Genomic DNA, 22718 nt, shown 5'->3' on the forward strand with positions numbered 1-22718 from the left:
CATCAGTCACCTAAGTACTCATTTTTAGTGTGGAAGCAAGTCATCCTCACCCGAGGGACTGCCTATGATGATGATGAGGATTGACAAATGCTATGGATACATAAAAATATTTCTTTGGACTGCATCGTTGTAATTCCACGGAGAGCATTCATAATTCTAAATGTGGAGAGAATAATTTCTGCAGATGTCTGATAGAAAAGGGCAGCTTATTTTTGTAAATGTTAGAGGTGACTGCAAACTGAATCGCACTGTAACAAGACTATGCTAAAACCGTGTTAAGTAGGCAGCTACCAAAGATGAACTCGCCATTCAGGCTACATTTACACTACAAATGACCCATCCTATAATTAGTTGCATTGTCTCTTGCTCCTATTTTTCAGCTGCTCGGCCTGCCCCATTCAATACATTTACAACTCATGTTCTTATACTGGCAAAATTGTGTGTAAGATTCTTTCTATCTGAAATAATTGTTAATAATTGTGTTTCTGCTATAACGGTTTTCTCACATTTGCAGTATTTTTGTTAAAGGTTTTCTTGTTCTCGGGCCCACCCTTGACTTATGACCGTCGCCATTGCCTGCTCACCTCACTGTTTTCTAGCCCTAGCCTGTCGCCCATCGCGTGTACGTTTGCCGCCTCTCTATAATTTTGGCTTGCTGCCCACTTGCTTCGGCGCTTCATTTGCCCCACTGGTCTCTGAACTCTTTCCAATTATGGGCCTCCCTTCCTCCGGTGATCTAATCTCTCTTGCCCTTGTGCTCTTGTTGAAGTATGTGCTGCTGACATGAAGCTGTGTATCGCGGGCTGTTGTATGCCCGTCTCCTTTTGTTATGTGTCCCCCCCCCCCTCCCTGCAAGTTGTTTGTCTCGCTTTACGGGAGCTTTTAGCCACAGTCTACTCACATTCATGCTTTTAGCCTCCTTCCTGAATCTGGCCTACTCGTTGAGCATTCCGACCTCCAGGGCCTGCCCTCCCACAGTTGCCCGCTTTGTCCCAGGATTTACCGTGTTGGCTGGGTTTATGCAAATGTGTAAATTGCCCCGCTAGCCTCTGGTCCCGGAACCTACTTTGATTTTGCTGCTTTGCCCATTGTTTTACTGCCACACTGCCATGGCTCCCTTGACCCTGGTTTTATTTCAGTGCCTTGCTTCCCTGTTTTATGACTCCCTCATCCTAGCTTATATTTTGCTGCCTCCCAGCACCGTTGCTTTATGGTTTTATGAGCCCTGGTTTGATCTCGCTGCCTGGCAACCTGCACCTTTATGGCTCCCTCATCCCCAGTTTTATTTTATTGCTGCTTCTGTCCTCAGCCCATTGGTTAATGGCTCACTCAGACCTCTGGCCCCGGCCCCACTGACACAAATTTTTCTCGTCGTTCAGTTTTTCAGGCCCTGTCCCAAACTCCATGGCTCCACTTAGACAGAATGGTTCTTTTGAAAATCCCTTTCAGGAGGAGAAATATTTAAAGCATCATGATGGGGCTGAAATTGCCCCTTTGTTAAGGCCCATTACAGGGCGGTAAGACCTTTCTGCCCAGAGGCAGGTGGCAGGTGTGACCTGTCCACAATTGCCCCGGGTTGGGGGCAGCCAAAACTGGTTTCCGCCGCACCCCGTCTTTCCCAGAGGCCTCACTGGGCCTCACAACGTCCCTCCCCTTTAAGTGAAGGGGAGGGACGTTGCAGTGCATCAGCATGACACGGTCCATGTCGCACTGATGGGCACCGCCCTGCTACCGCCTCCAACAGTCCCCGAATGTCATGGGGCAGTGGTTAGACTCTCCCTTGTTGGAGATAGTTATTGCCTGTCACTTGTGTGGCGCAAATGTTACTTGCCACTTATGAACCTAAGCCTGAATGTCGTCCAAGTCTTACTGTATGCGGGTATGGAATGCTTCATTATCTGAGGAGTTGCGAATGGAACTGAACAATGTGCAATCATCGGTGAACATCCCCACTTCTGACCTTGGGATGATGGTCGGGCCTAGGACATTGTCCTGAGGAGTAAAACATTTTTAATAACTGATGCACTGAAGTGGTTTCAGGGCAGTAATCCAATTATGGGATTTCGATAACTGTTATAAACCACATGAATGTCACTGTTGTAGATCAAAAAATGATCTGTGATTAGATAACGGCCCTTGTAAACAGTTCCAGGTATCCAGGTTCTGACAAAGGGTCATCGACCTGAAACATTAACCCTGTTTCTCTCTCCACAGATGCTGCCTGACCTGCCATGTTATTTCCAGCATTTTCTGTTTTTAGTTCCAGGTATCTGTTATTTTCAATTTGTAAATGCATTTTTAAAGGAATTTCAATCTGTTTCTAATGGAGATGCTATGTAATTACAAAAGTAAATTATTTTACATTAGTGGGTAAAACAGATACACATATGCCCAACATGATGTATGGTAGTCTTCAGGTGAAGCAGTCTAGAGGGGAGTAAATTAATGGACCAGGATACGTAGATGTATTTCAGTCCATTTTGACGGCAAACATCCTGTTCTTATTTTTATATATTTCCGTTGGAAATTCCTATGTCCACAGTTATAATGCAAACTGGCTATGTAAACTTGTCAGAAAACAATTAGACATCTCTGCTCGTGGTGAAGTGTGCTGAAGTACCTCTGCTGGCAGGAAGATGTAATTACAGCGCAACAAATTTACATAGGCAATTCCCAGTATAAATGTGGGCAGTAGAATTTACAATGGATAAATTAATAGGAAAAGTGCCAATATATAATATAGTATCATATGCTGAATGTATTAATACAGATGTAATCAAATGTTTAAATAAATTTGGTCTCTGAAGATGCATTTGGCAATCACCTGTTTTCTGATATCGCATAACATGGAGCTCAGAATTTTATTACGCTGCCTGTCAATGGTGCTGTCTGTCCTGTTCTGTGTTATATAACCAATGTCTTCTGTTATTATTTGAGATTTTAGTCCTATTCCTTGTAGTTTTTGGCTATTGCTTCAGTATACCAATACTGCCATTACCTGTTTATTCAAGAGAGTCTCCTAACACATCATTTCATGGGGAAGAGTATTAAATTTTTCTTCATAGCATCGTGTGCCACAAGTAGATTTTTTTTTAAATAGGGAATAATACATTGTAAGTTAATAGAATTTTCCATGCGAGGTATGTACTTTATACCTGTACATCATGTTAATCAATTCCATATTGTAGCTGGAACTAGTTCACTTACCTCTATAAATCTGCCACATTCAAATATTTTGCAGCCTGTTGCAAAACAGAACCGAGCAGATTATCCATTTCCATTCAGTGGATTTCATTTCTTTTTTCAAAAGGCTGCATTTATGTACATTTGCCATGCTAACTGAGTACGAGCTTCCTGACTTGCTGCTGATGATAACCTCCTGAATTTAATAAATGCCTGTCTTAAGGTGGTAGTCAGGCTTGTCTGATCAGTACTAAAGCGCTGTCTGCATGTAATTATTACCATTGGAATGAAATAAGTAAATAATACTTTCTAAAAGATTTGATAGTCTGCACTTGTACAGAATACCCTCTGAAAGTGTAAACTAAATCAAAATACTACAGATGCTAGAAATCATAAATAAAAACAGAAAATGCTGGATACACTCAACAGATCAGGCAGTATCTGTGGAGAGAGAAACAGAGTTAACGTTTCAGGTCGATGACCTTTCATCAGAAAGCATGACCTGGACAACATTCAGGCTTGGGTTGATAAGTGACAAGAAACCTTTGTACTACACAAGTGCCAAAGCAATGACCATCTCCAACAAGAGAAAGTCTTAACCACCTCGGATAGGCAATAAATTCTGGGCTAGCCAGCAACGCCCACATCTGCACTCATCCAGGCAAGTGGAGAGTATTCCATCACACTCCTGACTTGTGCCTTGTAGATGGTGGAAAGGCTTCGGGCAGTCAGGAGGTGTGTCACTCGCCACAAAATACCCAGCCTCTGACCTGCTCTTGTAGCCACAGTATTTATGTGGCTTGTCTAACTAACTTTCTGGTCAGTGGTGCCCCCCAGGTTGCTGATGATGGGGGATTTGACGATGAAAGTCATGGGGAGATGGTTAGACTCTCGCTTGTTGGAGATATTCACTGCCAGGCACTTGTGTTGCGCGAATGTTACTTGTCACTTATCAGCCCAAGCCTGAATGTTATCCAGGTCTTACTGTATGTAGGCATGGACTGCTTCATTATCTGACGCGTAGCAAATGGAACGGAACACTGCAATCATCAGTAAACATAGTCACCTCTGATGGAGGGGAGGTAATTGATGAAGCAGCTGAAGATGATTTGGCCTAGGACACTGCCCTGAGAAACTCCTGCAGCGATGTCCTGGGGCTGAAGTGACCACACCCATCTTCCTTTGTGCTATAAGTAAAGTTGTGGAAAGGTTCGGCAAAAAACAAACTCCAAAGAGAGCTTTACACTGCTCTATTTTTGAAACCTTCCACTGAAGGTTTAACAGGTTGCGGTAATTGTTTGCAGTGCTTTTTTATCTGAATATGTGACTTTAAAATTTTCCTTGTGAGTTGACTAGATCAACTATGATCTGGAAGGCCAACCAGGAACTGAAGTACATTCATAGCTATCAGGTGCGTTGATTTTTGACTGTTCTCTAGAAAATGTGCAAGCGCAGTCATTATTGCTGCTCTAGGTGCCCCAAGGATGCTGAGAGAATGAAACATGCATCACTGACTTGGACTGGAACAGGGAACAACACCCTAACTACAGTTAATATTTTTGCATGCTTTAAAACACAGATAATAATTTTGCTTTTTCATGTAGGTTTGAGCAACAAAACCTGTTCTTGAAACCAAATAAACCTGAATTGAGCAGACTCCAGTATATTAATGGACTAGAGTGGTAGATGGGTGGTGAAGTATTCTAAACAATTTGCAAAGTTATACAAGATTGTTGCGGGATGAGTATTATCAATTTCTGATGACCTCCGTTTTACGTTTGTGAGGGTATGAAGCCTATTCTCCTAGTCTGCATACTTCTGGGGCTTACCTGTTTCCAAGCCTCTGGTAATTGTGTAATCCTGCCACCACAAGTGGACAGTCGCGTAGCCATTCTTCCTCTGATTTCCCTTGGGAAGGTGAATGGCCTGTCTTTGTCTCCCAGTATGGCTGAGATAGGACACTTAAGTTATAATATAATTGGAATACATTTTGCTGAATTGCTGGACCTCTTGAAATGTTTTTTTTGTATTTTAGAGAGCTTGCAAGTTATGTTCCAAGTGTTACATTTTATGTAAATTATTCAAATAAAGGCATTTGATTCTGGAACAAACTATTTTTAAATGTGCATTGATGAATTTGGGCGCCACTTGTTATTAGGTTGTCTTGGGGCATGAATTCAGGTCGAGAAAAGTGAGACTGGGAGGGGAAGGAGTAGGAAGTCACTCAGAGCCCATCTGGAATTCACATGAATTCTGCTCACTTAATCGTGGAAAGAATATTACTGGACTTCCAAAATCACAGCAGCAGAAACCAAGATGACTACGTGCATTGGGAATCTATGTTGGCTTGATTTCTTTGAAAAAGGAGACTATGAAGTGTTCCTTGACCAAGTTGATGTGAGCAAATTGTTCATTACGGCAAATATCAGAGGACACCGGTGAAATTAGGAGGTTGGGAGTAAGTGAGGTTTTGGGGGGCGGGGTGGGGGGGGGAGGGAGGGAGGAAGGGACGGCAGAGGTAGAACTTGTTTTAACCCGGGGTTTGGCAGAGGTTATGCAATACACAGTCAATGATGTAAGTGAGACAATTTGATGTGTTTCCAGAGAGACAATTGATTCAGGAATGTGGTCAGAGCAACTTGTGCATGAGGAAGGGCCTTATGCTGCTGGCCTGTTCCTGAAAAAATGCCTATGTCGTCGTATTCTAACAGTGGTTTTTATTGAAATAACCAAACAGGTGCACTGCTTAAATGGGATAGGGGGAAAATCTCCCAATATAATTGTTTCCCTGTGTTAATGTAATTACACAGAATTTTACAACACAGACGCAGGCCATTCAGCCCATCTATGTCTGTCCTAACCCAATATGGCAGATGGTGTGGCATTGGCAACTATGCCAATGTTTATGCTCCACATGAGCCTTCTCCTGATTCATGCTCTGAATAAAGGACAGTGGGAATGCAATTACACACGTGGTGACAGTTCATGTCATATGATTCTCTCTTTACACCTTCATTGCATTGGATATATGAGTCTTACATATGCTATTGTTTCCTAAATTATAGGTTCATGTTTCCTGCTGATGCAGAGCTGGCTTCATACTGGTAGTTAAGATATCATGATTAGCCCTGGTACGGCGTGCAGTTGTTGACCTCGATTGAAAGGCTACAAGACAATTGTCACCTTTAAAAGAAAAAGTTAGTAGCTGCTAGCACTTCAGCTTTCACTTTGTATTTGCATATATCGTTAGAGGGAATGGATGATTGGTATGTACTTAGTAGGGTCCAAACCTGTGAGTTGACAGGAGTTCCCCGGATGGCGACGGTGTCTGCGAGGAGTAGCTGAGTCGGCCATAACGAGTGAGGGAGTGAAGTCTTGGCGGTAGGTAAGTCCGGTAGGTTGAAGATTGAGTTGAGTGGAGATCCGGCGCTTACTGATGGAGGTGAAGAGCAGGCATGGTTGGGGGATGGGCAGTGGACTCGGGTAGCTGCCCTTATAGCATGGATTTGTACTTTCGGGGTAAGGAATGCACCCACTGTTAGGACCAGGGGAAACTTAAACAGTGGAAGGGGCAAGAAAGGATGTATGATGGCAACGGATGGGCAGGGATAAAGTTCAGCAGAGGAGCTCCCTAGGGAGCTGCCACATCCTCAAAGCCTCCTTGATAAAGTGCAACATCCCCACCGGCACCTGGGAATCCTTGGCCCAAGACCGCCCAAAGTGGAGGAAGAGCATCCGGGAAGGCGCTGAGCACCTCCACTCTCATCGCCGAGAGCATGCAGAAACCAAGCGCAAACAGTGGAAGGAGCGTGCATTAGCCCAGGCTGCCCACCCCTCCTTTCCTTCAAGCACTGTCTGCCCCACCTGTGACAGAAACTGTAGGACTGTGGGTGACTTCAGCCACCCGAGAACCCACTTTTAGAGTGGAAGCAAGTCATCCTCGACTCCGAGGGACTGCCTACGATGATGATGATGATGCATATATCATTGCAATGAATTTAATTCCAGCAAAAAAAATCATTACTGGCTACTGAACCGCTTGTATTGATCTTTTGAACTGATGGACACAAAGTGCCTTGGCCAAGATTCATCAATTTTCAGAAATGCACGACATGCTCATTTAAGTCGGCAAAATACAGCACCCGCACTTAACTGGCTGGGTTTGAATTTGTCCTTTGCACGGGGTTATCATGTTTGCATTATTTTAAAATTGTGAAACCTAGAGCAGAGCTGTGGACAACTAGCTTGGAGTACTATGCTCCGCTGTGAAGGTAAGAGGGGTTAAATTAGGTCGCATAGCGCCCATCTTTCAGGTGCTATGCAGCCTCGCAAGGCTTCAAAATGGCAGGCGGGAAACTTGTGCACACTTCAGAACGGAAGTGCACTACCTGCCATACTGGGTCAGGACAAACGAGGCATCCTTTACCCACTCCGGGAGCAAGCATAAGACATTTGCATATGCAAATAAGGCTGCTTCAGGTCCCTGCTGCAACAGGTGGAGCATAAACATTGGCATCATTGCCAATGCAATACCGCCTACCATATTGGGTTAGGACAACCCAGAATTTTGTCCAAGGCCCCGACTCTATCTCCTGACCTCCGATCCTTGTCTGAGGCCCCGACCCCATCTCCTGAACTCTGATCCTTGTCCGAGGCCCCGACCCCATCTCCTGAACTCTGATCCTTGTCCGAGGCCCCGACCCCATCTCCTGACCTCTGATCCTTGTCCGAGGCCCCGACCCTATCCCCTGAACTCTGATCCTTGTCCGAGGCCCCGACCCCATCTCCTGAACTCTGATCCTTGTCCGAGGCCCCGACCCCATCTCCTGAACTCTGATCCTTGTCCGAGGTCCCGGCTACCAAGTTGCAGCAACTTGCTGCTGAGCCACCTGGAGTGGTCGGATGTGATCTTGTAGCTGCATTTTCTGGCACAGTCAATTTCCAAGTCCTTGGTAGGTAGTTACGAGCAGATCCCAAGCAGAGATCCAGCAATTTCCTTCACAAGGAGGGAAAATCAATAAAGGAATTGTCTTGGTCGTGTCTTAAATTTTTCCACCCCAGATGCTATCATTGTCTGAGAGTCCTACAGACGAGGTATGGTGTACAGAATTGAAGGCAAATTGTTGAACTGGTTAGGAAATTGGTTTAGTGGTAGGAGTTGGAGGTGCCAAATTCAGCCTCCCGATGGGGTCCGGCGGGCACGCAACGTTGTCGAATGGCCGCAGTTTGCAAAATTCTCCTTGGGGCGGGGGGGGGGGTTTCCGGCGGTGACCATATTCGCCCTGTTCCCCCCACTTCTGCCCCACTGCTGCCGAAGCCTCCTTAGTGTGTCATCAAAGCGTACACAACTGATGTCCTGCCCCGGAAGCGAAATTCAGCTGGAAAAGTCTTCCGGCCGGTGCCACCGACAGCTTTTTCTGTCGGTGCACTGTGTTTGAAATGGCATTGCGGCTGCTATTAAAGGGAAGGGCGCACTGCCGTGGCCGGCTTCTTATTTTTTGTCGTTGACCGTCTGCCAGGTCAGCCCAACAATTATGCCCCCAGGTTAGGCCGGTCCGCCAACAGAGTGCCAGGCCGCTGGCCTGGCCGAAACCCTCCCTGGTGGTCCAGTGGACCTACCTTAAAAAGATGCAGAGCTCGCAGCGGCCCTCCCCTTTAACTGAAGGAGAGAGATGTTATGACGCGCCAGCGCGATGATGTCATCAGCCCAATGCTGATGACAGACAGCAGCGGAGAGTCCATCCCACCTCCACTTCCGCCCCCATTATGACTGACTTCCGCCCTGCTTGAAAAAAAATGACAAAGAGCTGAATTTCGCAAGATGGGCCGCCGCATCCATCACAGCAGTGAGAAAACAAGAAAAACGGTAGGTGCAACCCGTTTCCGGCGGGGGTGAATTCCGGCCCCAGAGAGGAGGGATAATGAACAGGTGCTCCAATTGGCAGAAGGTGACTGGTGGTGTCCCACAGGGATCTGTGTTTGGGGTCTTAACTAGTCACTGTATTTATTAACGACTTGGATCACGGGATAGAGAACCACATATCCAAGTTTGCCGATGACACAAGGATAGGCGCATTGTAAGCAGTATAGATAGAAGCATAACATTGAAAAGATAATAGATTAAGTGAATGGACAAAACTGTGGCAAATGGATTTCAGTATAGGCAAGTGTGAGTTCATCCACTTAAAAGGATAGATCAGAGTACTTTCTAAATGGTGAAAAGCTAGCAAAAGTGGCAGTCCAAAGAGACTTGGGGGTCCATGTGTATAGATCATTAAAATATCATGGATAGGTACAGAAAATAATCAAAAAGGCTAATGGGATGTTGGCCTTTATATCTATAGGACTAGAATACAAGGGGGTAGAAGTTATGCTATAGCTATACAGCTATACAGCTATGGTTAGACCACACCTGGACCTTTGGAAGGATATATTGGACTTGGAGGGAGTGCAGCCTAGATTTGCCAGAATGATACCTAAAGGTTAAATACTTCAAGGGATAAATTATGAGGAGAGATTAGGGTTGTATTTCTTGGAATTTAGAAAGTTACGGGGTGATTTGATCTAACTTTTCAAGATGTTAAGGTGAATGAATTGGGTCGATGCAGAGAAACTATTTTCACTGGTTGGGGAGACTAGGACGAGGAACCATAATCTAACAAAATAGAGCCAGGCCTTTCAGGAGTGAAGTTAGGAAATACTTCTACACACAGAGTGGTAGAAGTTTGGATTTCTCTCTTCCGGAAACAGCAGTTGATGCTGGATCAATTAATTTTAAATCTGTGATTGATAGCTTGTTAATCAGAGGTATTAAAGGATATGGGGCATAGATCAACCATGATCTCATTAAATGGTGGAACAGGCTCGAGGGGCTAAATGGCCGACTCCTGTTCCTATGTCTGTGAAGTTTCTCCTTCGCTGTTCGATATCAGTGGATACAGAATGTTGATGTGCAATTACGATGGTGCTGGTGTTTCTGGTATAAACGTGAAGTGTCTAGTACAACTGATAGCATCTCCTGCAGGGCTGCTAAGGTCATAATCTGTCCGAGGAGTTGCCGCGACAGCCATTTTCCCAATGTTCCGACAGTGAGTGCTGGAATGGAGCAGGACATCCTCACTCAGTCCATCGGTGTGTCTGGATTTGGACTGTATTGAGTCTATGAGCAACAGGTGCCGGCTGTCAAATGGAGCTTACAATATTCCATCTGTTGAAGGATATAAGCTTCAAAGAAAGCTAAAGTAGCTCATGATGAGAAGAAAGACCAGTCTTGAGCATTCACAGCCACCTTTGCTGCACACCTGCCCTTCTTTATTGGTCTCCTAATTGTTGGTTAAAGAGTGCAGATCTTTCTGATCATAGCAAAGTGCAAAAGAAGCAGGAATTGTAAATGCAAAATTAAAAGGTGACAGCTCAGTGTGGTTTTTATACAAATTGCTCTCCGCACCTCATGTGAAACAAAACTACCATCCAGTGCTCTGCAGGAACCTGACAATCAGCCTCCCCAGTTGGTCCCAAAGCACCAAATCCCAATCAAATTGGTGTAGCTGCTCCTGGAGATACTCGTTCCCCCTCAACTCACAATTGAGTCAGCAGTGCAGCTCAAGAAGTGAGTAGTGACGCAAATTGACAGAATTTCACAAGATTAAAAAATCCATTTAATTCAGGATCAGCAACATGATTCATTCCCCCCAACCCCCCTGCCCCCAAACCAGAGTGTTACACAGAAAGTACTGCCTTCACCATCCCAAGAAAACAATATATGTATTTTGAAAAGCTTTCCTCTGACCTGTTGACTGGCAATCCCTTTCATAATAACCATGCTTTGGGATTTTAACCGAAGCATTTAACATTCTGAATTGGAAGGGATATGACTTTTTTTTGTCTTTTGTTGTTGTTGTGCAGGAATGAGTAACAATTAACACTGCCACCAGCTGTCACGCCTCCGCAGATGTCAGCCCGCTTCCTCATGCCTGTCTTGCAGAGGAGTTGGTGACTCCTGCTAGCTTATTATCACAAGGTTAACCAATCCAGACACTCTGTTCTTTCTGGCAGAGGTCACCCAGAATGTTGTTTATTTGCCATCCTATCTCTGCACTCATCTTCCAAGAGTTTAATATCCTTTGCGTGTTGTTTATCGTGTATTTTTTGCTCTGCGTGTCACAACTCAAGAATAACAACACACAGTTTGTCTCGACTCTAAAGCTGAATGTGACCCAGAACTGTTCCACAAGGCTTTAACTCTCAAATACCTAAGCAAATAATTTCAGAATAATCTTTTTTTTCTTAAAAGCCCAGCATTAACTCTGGTTTTTATCTCCTTTGTACTATTTGTAATTATTCTATGATAGTATGTCTTGACATAACCAAATATTCTGACAATAAAAGCTGCTTGATGGGTCTATTGTTTTGCTTATGTTAATGCCACCTATTCTGGTTTTTCTTAGTTTGATGTAGCCGAAGGCAAATTCGTCGGTCTGATTTCTTTGTTTTATTAACACCATCGGTAGCAGAGTAGTAATGGATTTGTTATTCTTCAGCAGAACTCCTTGAGCTTTACATGAGGAATCTCATTAAAATTTTCCACTGCAATGCTTACGAGCCAACTGAAAATATTTAAATTAGTGGGTGTGTTTTTTTTCTTGAATCAGCCCCTCATGTATGTGTTCTTTTTTTTAAGAAATTGCCACAGCTTTTAGTAATGAGTGTTTCTGACCAAAGCAGCTGTCTTCAATCAATTCAGACTTGTATAGATTTTGATTTTCAAAGATGCTGCAAGGTGTTTTCCATTTACAGTGTACAAAATAATTACCAGTGAATACTGATACATTTCTTGAGCTTGTTTTCTTCAAAGACATCATTTGAGCCTTGTACCAAACCCAGGAATTGATGGCTGTGACCTACCTGATAAATTTGCATCTCATTTGGACCCATGACCACTAAAAGCACCACTCCACCAGCATTATTTCTTGGCAGCAACAACCCACAATATATCAACTGCAGCACGAAGTCTGGTGCCTGCACTGTGACTTCTACCAATGCCTCTGTGACACCCTTGGATCAAATATCAGTCGGTGAACATTTAGGGAACAGTGATCATAAGGTTTAGATTAGCTACGGAAAAGGACAGGGGACAATCTAAAGTTCAGAGGAGAAGGGAAAAAGAAAATAAGAGCGGCAAAGAGAGGATATGAGAATAGAATGTCATTCAACATAAAAGGTAATTCAAACGTCTTCTATAGGCAGATAAATAGTAACCGGGTAGCGAGAGGAGGGGTGGGGCCAATAAGGGACCAAAAAGGAGACTTATGCATGGAGGCAGAGGGTATGGCTGAGGTACTAAATGAGTACTTTGCATCTGTCTTCACCAAGGAAGAAGATGCTGCATTGGACATAGTAAAGGAGGAGGTAGAGGTGATACTGGATGGGATAAGAAGTGATAAAGACGAGGGGGCCGAAATTGCCTCTTTCTGTAAGGCCTCTGGCCACCTGAAAGCAGCGGCCACAGGTTGGTGTGGAATGACCGTCGAGTCTCTGCGGAGGGGCCGCCATTTAAAAAATTGCCCTTCCTTAGGTCTGGAGCAGTGTAGGGGACTGCTTCACCCGTTTTCCCACCGTGGCGTGCACGTGCCAACCCCTTACCGAAATTGTCCCGCAGGAGCAGAGCCACCGCCAGTTGGTGCCCCCGACAGCTTTTGCTGTTGGTACACTCTCTGGCTTGGCGGCGCGGTCGCCCTTAAAGGGGAGATGGTACTGCCGGCGACGCCATGTTGGTTTTTTTTGTCAGCTGACTGCCAGGTCAGGTCGATAATTATGGCCTCGGATTCGGCTGGGCCGCCAACAGATAATCTGTTTTTTGTTATGTTGATGGATAAATATTGGCCAGGACACTGGGGCTAACTCTCTTGCTCTTCTTCGAAATAGTGCCATGGGATTTTTTATGTCCACCTGAGAGGGCAGGTGAGGCTTCGGTTTAACGTCTTATCCAAAAGACGGCACCTCAGACAGTGCAGCACTCCCTCAGCACTGCATTGGAGTGTCAGCCTAGATTTATGTGCTCAAGTTCCTGGAGTGAGACTTGAACCCACAACCTTCTGACTCAGAGGCGAGAATGATTCCAGGTATGAGGGACTTCGGTTACATGAAGAAGCTGAGCTTGTTCTCAAAGCAGAGAAGATTGAGAGGAGATTTGATAGAGGTGTTCAAAATCAATCAGGGGTCTGGACAGAGTAGATAGAGAGAAACTGTTCCTGTTGGCTGAAGGGTCGAGAACCAGAGGACACAGATATAAGTTGATTCGCAAAAGGAAAGAACAAAAGGCGACAAAAGAAAACTTTTTTACGCAGCGAATGGTTAGCATCTGGAATGCACTACCTGAAAAGGAGGCAGGCTCAACCGTGACTTTCAAAAGGGAATTGGATAAGTACCTGAAAGAAAAACATTTGTAGGGCTATGGGGAAACTGAAGTGCTCTTGCTGTAAGCCAGCACGGGCTCGATGGGCTGAATGTCCGTCTTCCGTGCTGCAACCACTCTCTGATTCTATGATCTTGGATGGGCCGATGCTTTAAAAGAAGCCGAGAGGGAACTTGTTACATCAAAAAAACAAGTTTGTCCAAGTATCAACATTTGGATCAGGCAGCATTCCTGGTGCTGGAATGTAAGTCAAAGGAAAATAATTTGGTGAGGAGTCAGAGGAAAGCTAATACTGGTTCAGTTCAGTAGAGTCCATGAAGAGATCTTCACCACTGAAATGGAAAACCAATTATGGGTTTGCATGATACTTGTAGTTTGAACACTGCACTCTCAAGATGGAGACATTCTCTAATCTCTTGCAAGCTTTCTTGGGTGCCCTTTACATTAAAAAAATTATGTCCTCCCCTACCACTACTTTGCTGCTTCTCTGTGCCGTTCGTGTACCTGTGGTGCGAGCATCTGTTCTTCATCCCTGTGTTAATCTGATTGTAAGGAACAAGCGGTAATCAACATAATTACACAAAGCAGTTGCTTCCTGATTTAAATCCTGTAATTGCTGTAAAATACCTTCACCAAAATATTGTCAATGCTTTTTTTCCCTGTAGGGAATGGGGTAATAGGCAGGTTTATTTAGTAACAGCCTTTACTCTGAGAGTTATGGGGCATTGCAGCTTTAAGTAGAATTGGAATTAATCATTACAGACTCAAATATCTTTTGTTGATCCCTGGTCTGTGCTGAACAAGTTATCTCAGTACATGCAGCAGAAAGGGCAATACAATTGGCCTTGAGTACTCTGGATCAGGAAGAAGAAAAATGAGCTCCCATTACTGTTAGGTATGGAGTGACTTCTCTGTGCATTACATGTGGACTTTGAATCAGGCTCGACTCCGATACCATGGCTCAGTGGGTAACACTCTCATCTCCGGCTCAGTAGGTTGTGGGTTCAAGTCCCGCTCCAGAGACTTGAGCACAAAATACAGGCTGACATTTCCAGTGCAGTGCTGAGGGTGTGCCGTCCTTCGGATGGGACGTTAAACCAAGCACCCCCGTCCGCCCTAAAAGATCTCATGGCACTGTTACGAAGAAGAGCACAGGAGTTCTCCCTGCTGTCCTCGCCAATATTTATCCCTTGACCAGATAATCTGTTTAAGCGATGTTGGTTATCATCACAATTGCTGTTTGTGGGATCTTGCTGTGTGCATATTAGCTACCATGTTTCCTACATTACAAAAGCGACTCCACTCCCCTCCTCGCGCCCGACCACCTTCGTGACTGACCCCTAATTTTTGGATCTGTTCAAAGTTTCACATTTGAAAAGCCGCTGTGTGGGACCGGCAGACAGCCAGGCGACCTCACCACTTAGTGGGAATGTTGACTCATCCCCGAACACCCTCACCCCCGAACGCCCACACCCCCGACCACCAATGTTCCCTCCAATTTTTTCTTCGTGTGCAGTCCTTTTAACTGGCAGCTTAGCGAGAGCCCTCGTGCCCGTCCCAGGCCCCTGGCTCCCCCCACCCCTGCCCAGCCTGTCTGCATCACTGGAAACATCAACACTGGCTGGATGTTATCTGTTGGAATTTCCACCACAGTAGGCCCCAGCACTACGAATGCCTCCATCATGCACGGCAGGACAAGTTCCTGGTGGGAGTTGAGCCGATGAGTGTGTTACCCAGGACAATTAATTTCTGTTGCAAAAGCAGCAAGATAGAACTTCTGAATGTGTTTTTAGGCATCTTTGACATATCTGCCATCGTTAACATTGGGGTATGTTGCCACTCCCACATTTGCCTCCTCCTCACCCCCCCCCATCCCCCGAAAAAAAACACCATGGCAGGCACCCCAGTAATGCTTCTGCTCTTAAGCAAAATTAGTGGGAAAGGTCAGGAGCGCTCCAGACTAGCGGCTGGAAGTCTTGTCCCACCGAGGATCTGCCACCATTGTAGCTTGACAGGAAGTTCTCGAATACATTTTCTAAGATAGCAAATACATTAAAAGAAAAATCCTGTCCTCACCCAATATTCAGTGCATTAATCTTGAATCATTTAGATTTTGGATATTCAGGAAATCAAGGGATATAGGGATAATGCAGGAAGGTGGAGTTGGGGTAGAAGATCAACCATGATCTTATTGACTGGCGGAGCAGGCTTGAAGGGCCAATTGGCCTACTCCCACTCCTATTTCTTATGTTCTTATGTAACTTATTTAAAAGAGAATTTGCATTCATATCACACCTTCTACGATCGCAGCATGTCCCAAAATACTTTACATAGGATTACATAGGATACACGATACAGAAACAGACCATTCGGCCCAACCAGTCCATGCTGACATTTATGCTCCAGTCAAGCTTCCTCCCGTCTTTCCTCATCTAACCCTATCAGCATAACCCTCTATTCCCTTCTCCCTCATATGCTTGTCCAGCCTCCCCTTAAATGCATCGATACTATTCATTTCAACCATTCCCTGTGGTAGCGAGTTCGACATTCTCACCACTCTTTGGGTAAAGAATTTTCTTCTGAATTCCCTATTGGATTTCTTGGTGACCATCTTATATTGATAGCCTCTAGTTATGCTCTTCCCCACAACTGGAAGCATTCTTGTGCATCCACTCTATCAAAACCTTTCATAATTTTAAAGACCTCTATTAGGTCACCCCTCTGCCTTCTTTTTTCAAGAGAAAAGAGACCCAGCCTGTTCATCCTTTCCTGATATGTATACCCTCACATTTCTGGTCTTATCCTTGTAAATCTTCTCTGCACCCTCTCCAGTGCCTCTATATCCTTTTTATAATATGGCGACCAAAATTGTACGCAGTACTCTTAAGTATGATCTAACCAAGATTCGATGCAGGTTTAGCATACCATCCCTACTTTTCAATTCTACACCTCTAGAAATAAACTCTAGTGCTTGGTTTGCTTTTTTTTAATGGCCTTGCTAACCTGTGTCGCAACTTTTAATGATTTGCGTATTTGTACTCCGAGATCCCTTTGTTCCTCTACCTCACCTAGACTCACACCCTCAAAATAATAAGTGATCTCCCTATTCTTCCTATCGAAATGTAATAACTCACATTTATCTGTGTTGAACTTCATTTGCTAATTATATGCCCATTCTGCAAGTTTATTAATGTCTTCCTGTAATTTGTTGCAGTCCTCCTCAGCATTAACTATCACCCCCCAATTTGGTGTCAACCACAAATTTAGAAATTATGTTTTTGATTCCAAAGTCTAAATTGTTAATATAAATTGTGAACAACCGTGGTCCCAACATTGATCCTTGTGGAACACCACTACCCACCTTCTGTCACTGTGACTTCTGTCACCTTTAACCCCTACTCTCTGCTTTCTGTCTTGATGACGGCTAGCTATTCATTCTGCTACTTGTCCCCTGACCTTGTTCAGCAGTCTATTATGGGGTACCTTATCGAAGGCCTTTTGAAAATTTAAATAAATTACATCTACTGCATTACCATTGTTTACTCTCTCTGTTAGCTCTTCAAAAAATTCAATGAGGTTGGTCAAGCAAGACTTTCCCTTTGAAATCCATGCTGACTATTCATTATTTTGGTTTCTAGATGCTTTTCTATTTTCTCCTTTTAGAAGGGATCCTATTATTTTTCCTACCACCGATGTTAAACTGACTAGTCTATAATTCCTTGGACATGTTCCATTCCCCTTCTTAAATATAGGTATTACGTCAACTATCCGCCAGTCCGCTGGCACTACACCTTTTTATAATGAATTATTAAATATGTGTAGTAATGCCTCTGCTATCTCTTCCCTAGATTTTTTTAAAATGTGTGGATACAATCCATCTGGACCAGTGGTTTTATCCTCTTTGAGTTTGATTAGTTTATTTAATATATTGACAGTCATTGACAGTCATTTTCCAACATTCCATTGACTCTGGATCAGTTCCTATGGAGTGGAGGGTAGCCAATGTAACCCCACTTTTTAAAAAAGGAGGGAGAGAGAAAACAGGGAATTATAGACCGGTCAGCCTGACCTCAGTAGTGGGTAAAATGATGGAATCAATTATTAAGGATGTCATAGCAGTGCATCTGGAAAATGGTGACATGATAGGTCCAAGTCAGCATGGATTTGTGAAAGGGAAATCATGCTTGACAAATCTTCTGGAATTTTTTGAGGATGTTTCCAGTAAAGTGGACAAAGGAGAACCAGTTGATGTGGTATATTTGGACTTTCAGAAGGCTTTCGACAAGGTCCCACACAAGAGATTAATGTGCAAAGTTAAAGCACATGGGATTGGGGGTAGTGTGCTGACGTGGATTGAGAACTGGTTGTCAGACAGGAAGCAAAGAGTAGGAGTAAACGGGTACTTTTCAGAATGGCAGGCAGTGACTAGTGGAGTGCCGCAAGGTTCTGTGCTGGGGCCCCAGCTGTTTACATTGTACATTAATGATTTAGACGAGGGGATTAAATGCAGTATCTCCAAATTTGCGGATGATACTAAGTTGGGTGGCAGTGTGAGCTGCGAGGAGGATGCTATTAGGCTGCAGAGTGACTTGGATAGGTTAGGTGAGTGGGCAAATGCATGGCAGATGAAGTATAATGTGGATAAATGTGAGGTTATCCACTTTGGTGGTAAAAACAGAGAGACAGACTATTATCTGAATGGTGACAGATTAGGAAAAGGGAAGGTGCAACGAGACCTGGGTGTCATGGTACATCAGTCATTGAAGGTTAGCATGCAGGTACAGCAGGCGGTTAAGAAAGCAAATGGCATGTTGGCCTTCATAGCGAGGGGATTTGAATACAGGGGCAGGGAGGTGTTGCTACAGTTGTACAGGGCCTTGGTGAGGCCACACCTGGAGTATTGTGTACAGTTTTGGTCTCCTAACTTGAGGAAGGACATTCTTGCTATTGAGGGAGTGCAGCGAAGGTTCACCAGACTGATTCCCGGGATGGCGGGACTGACCTATCAAGAAAGATTGGATCAACTGGGCTTGTATTCACTGGAGTTCAGAAGAATGAGAGGGGACCTCATAGAAACGTTTAAAATTCTGACGGGTTTAGACAGGTTAGATGCAGAAAGAATGTTCCCAATGTTGGGGAAGTCCAGAACCAGGGGTCACAATCTGAGGATAAGGGGTAAGCCATTTAGGACCGAGATGAGGAGAAACTTCTTCACCCAGAGAGTGGTGAACCTGTGGAATTCTCTACCACAGAAAGTAGTTGAGGCCAATTCACTAAATATATTCAAAAGGGAGTTAGATGAAGTCCTTACTACTCGGGGGATCAAGGGTTATGGCGAGAAAGCAGGAATGGGGTACTGAAGTTTCATGTTCAGCCATGAACTCATTGAATGGCGGTGCAGGCTAGAAGGGCTGAATGGCCTGCTCCTGCACCTATTTTCTATGTTTCTATATCCCCTCTTTTTATTTTAAATGTACTTATCTCATTACTAATCTCATCATCCAATGTCATGACCACCTGTTCCATCTCCCTGATAAATACTGAAGCAAAATAATTATTTAATATTTCTGCCATCTCTCTATTGTTATATGTGATATTATCCTGTCCATCCCTTAATGGCCCTATTCCTATCCCAACCTTCCTTTTTTTTAATTGATGTGCCTGTAAAATATTTTATATTTTGTTTTGTGTTCCTTGATAATTTAATTTCATATTTCCTCTTTGCCTTCCTAATTGTTTTTTTTAACCTCTCCTAATCTTTTTGTATTCTCCCTTATCCTGCACTCCCCTGCTGTCTATGTCCTTAATGTATGTCTCTTACCTTACCCTCAATTGTTCCCTCATGGCTTTATTCATCCATGAAGTCTCATTAGTGTTTAGTTTGTTCTTTGCTTTTCGCTGAATAAATTGTTCCTGCACCCTGTTAAACACTGTTTTAAATGTTTCCCATTACTCATCTACATTGTTTTTTGACAGTATTGTTGCCCATTTTATTTTCCCAAGTTCTATTCTCAGCCCCTCAAAATCAGCTTTTCTCGAATCTATTACCCTGGTTTTTGTCATACTTATGTCCTTCTCAGTTATCATAAAGTGTATCAAATTGTGGTCACTATTGCCTAGATTTTCCCCTACTTTACAACCAGTGAAGTGCTTTTGAACTGTCATCATTGTTGCAGTGTAGGAAACGCGGCAGCCAATTTGCGCATAACAAGGTCCCAAAAAAAGCAATGTGTAAATGACCAGAAAATCTGTTTTAGTGATGTTGGATGAGGGATAAATATTGACAGCATACTGGGAGAACTTCCTGCTTCTTCTTCATAATAGTGCCATGTGATCTTTTATATCCACCTGAGAGGGCAAACGGAGCCTCATTTTCACTTTACATCCGAAAGGAGGCACCTCCGACAGTGTAGCACTCCCTCAGTACTGCACTGGGGTGTCGGCGTGGATTTTGTGCTCTAGAGTAGGACTTGAACCCACAACCTTCTGATTCAGAGGCAAGGCGCATATTGTGTTTTTTTTTTAAAGAATAGTTATATGATCCCTATACTGTACCTGATTAAAATTTGGGCCATCAAATTGAAACGTTCTTAGCTTGCCAGAATTATTTACTTGTATTTTTCGAGCAGCCACTGAACTAAAGCCATATTTTCAAATGTGTTCTACAGAATTAGTTAAACTGCACTGTATTTTTTGTTCATGAAAACAACATGTGCCTCTCATAGTTTCTGTACATACTCATCAAGCTGAAAATCAATTTGTGTCCTCTAGGAGCTGAGTCGAGGCTGCTCAGTCTCATTTTAGTTGGGACTTTTGCAGCTGTCAGAGAGGAAGCCTTCGTCCTGAGTTTGGGTTGCTTTTAAACCCAGATCCCAGAGGTGAACGGTCAATATGTTGAGCACTGTTATCCAGTCCCTTTTTGCTGTTCGTCCAGGAGTAGTTGGATGCAGCCAATAACATGATAGGAGTTTTTAAAGTTGATAATGTGCCATGTACTAAGTTGACGGAAAGTCATTTACAAACCTTTTTGGGCACCAACTTTAAATGTTTTACCGCGTTGATGAGCAAAGTGGTTATAATAGAAAAATTGCTGGTTAATTGTTTTGCATACAGTCAGGTGACCTTTTTAGCAAGCTGTGTCTGAGATGCTGCATCGTGCCTGGTTGCTTTTCTTATGAACATGTAATTTTCATAATCGATGAATTATGTAAATATACAGCTATTACAGTATTGAGCATTCATACTGATTGTTTACATTATGGTGTCAAATAGTAGGGTACCAAGTAATAGAGGTTCAGCTGCCCTAGGTGGCTTTCTGCACTAAACATGGCTGCCATTTATCTGTAATTCCTGGGGCTCCATGGTGCTCACACTCAATCTTTTACTCATTTGCAGTGATTAGGGCAGAAAGCTAATCCCTTTTCTTGTTTTGTGATTTTGAATTGCTTTTCCTTTATCATGATTGTTTGGAGCTCATATTATGCTGATAATGTCAATTCAGAGAACTGATGAAGAAGTAGGAGGCAGAAAATGGTTTAGATATGTATGAGGAAAAGGAGAGGTTCTAATATTTTACAAAGACAAGGATCAAAAGTTGAACAAATTCCTTTATCCCAAAATAACGAATAATCTATTTTAAATGTTGAATATTCATGCTGTGTGGTGGATTTTGTGTTTCCAGGACAGGAGTGCGCTGCCAAACGCTAAAGCTAAACTCAGCAAAGAGGCACCGATACTAACACACACACCGAGAGCAAAGTAAGTAGCATATTTTTAATGCGTTTTAAGAGCCTTGCTGTTTCTAAGCTCATAAACTACCTAATGCTAAGAGGATTATGTGCTTGCAGCCCTATTGCATAATTTTGAAATTGGAAATTAATTTTTTTCATACAGGAAGAAGCTTTATAATCTTTTGTTATCCAAACGGTTATTCAATTCAAGATGTTTCCATTTGGCATCAACTTTACTTAAAAATGTTATTTTATTTCATGTCTGTATCCTGGGAAAACAAACCCTATGATCTCAAACTTTGACAGCATACGAGTAAACTAGGAAGAGTATCGTCCATAATCTGACAAAGAAATGTTCGATTTTGTTCGACTAAATAATGAAAACTGCTAGTTCTGATCAAGTTATATGAGCTGAACCAATATGCTTTCTATGCTTCTGTATTTTAAATGTTTCTTTACTGAGGTATTGATGGTCGAAAGCTCTGGTTAACCTTTCCCCACTGCAAGCACTGTCTTTATGCCTTTCTTTAAAGGATAGCTTTTCATCAATTGCACTGGCATTATTTGAAATTTGATTAGCATGGTTTTAAAGTACAAATATTGGCCCAGAATTTGCAGTTGGAGGCATCCCCGCGGGCGGATGCCTCCGATCTCAAACATTTCTGTGAAAGTACCTGTTGTTTCCGGAGTTTTGGAGACTTCTGGTCCTGGGCCTCTATGCGAAGGCCTGTGTAGAGGCCCACGTATCCCAGCAGCGTATGGGCTTCGTATGCATCACTGTGATCACGTGGGCTGGCCCAACCTATCGGAGATGGTCACCATACGTATGAATAGGAATACTCCCAAAAACACACAATCACTTAAGATACATTTTTTTTTAAATCACATATTTAAAATTAATTAAATTGGAATGTAATTAATTATTTAAAACCAAAATTTAATCTTTTGAAAAATAAATTTACATCTTTTAAAGGGTCTGAAAATAAACTTACCTTATTTAATAGGATTTTAAATGTATAAATTATTGAAAAATATGTATTATTCTGTGCTTTAAAAGCAGAGGCCCTTTAGATTTGGAGGTGCATGCACTACATTAAAATACTTTCATCTAAAATAATGCATGACCAGTGTATACATTGTATCTGTGCCACCCAGAGTTGTTGAAGCAACTCTTAGAATCTGTATTGTGCCATTAACGTAGTAAAATGTCACAAGGTGGTTCACAGAGGCCTACTCAGACAAGAATGAATGCCGAGCCAAAGGAGGAGATATTCAGAGGGATGACCAAAGGCTTGATCAAAGAGGTGGGTTTTAAGGAAGACCTTCTCAGGATATGGGCATCACTGGCAAGGCCGTCATTTATTGCCCATCCCTAGTTGCCCTTGCGAAGG

At 43.3% G+C, this 22718-nt stretch overlaps 1 protein-coding gene across 1 annotated transcript in view; it reads left to right on the top strand.

The window, feature by feature from the left end:
- The window catches only part of LOC139268741 (uncharacterized protein C1orf21-like), a 242759-nt gene that overhangs the window by 186076 nt on the left and 33965 nt on the right, over window positions 1-22718 (top strand). Inside the window, exon 4 of the mRNA XM_070887393.1 lies at window positions 21279-21355. Coding sequence (XP_070743494.1) covers window positions 21279-21355 — 77 coding nt within the window. The remainder of the gene's footprint in view (window positions 1-21278; window positions 21356-22718) is intronic.

The sequence above is a fragment of the Pristiophorus japonicus genome, chromosome 8 (genome assembly GCF_044704955.1).
Source record: "Pristiophorus japonicus isolate sPriJap1 chromosome 8, sPriJap1.hap1, whole genome shotgun sequence".
Classification (NCBI taxonomy): domain Eukaryota; kingdom Metazoa; phylum Chordata; class Chondrichthyes; family Pristiophoridae; genus Pristiophorus; species Pristiophorus japonicus.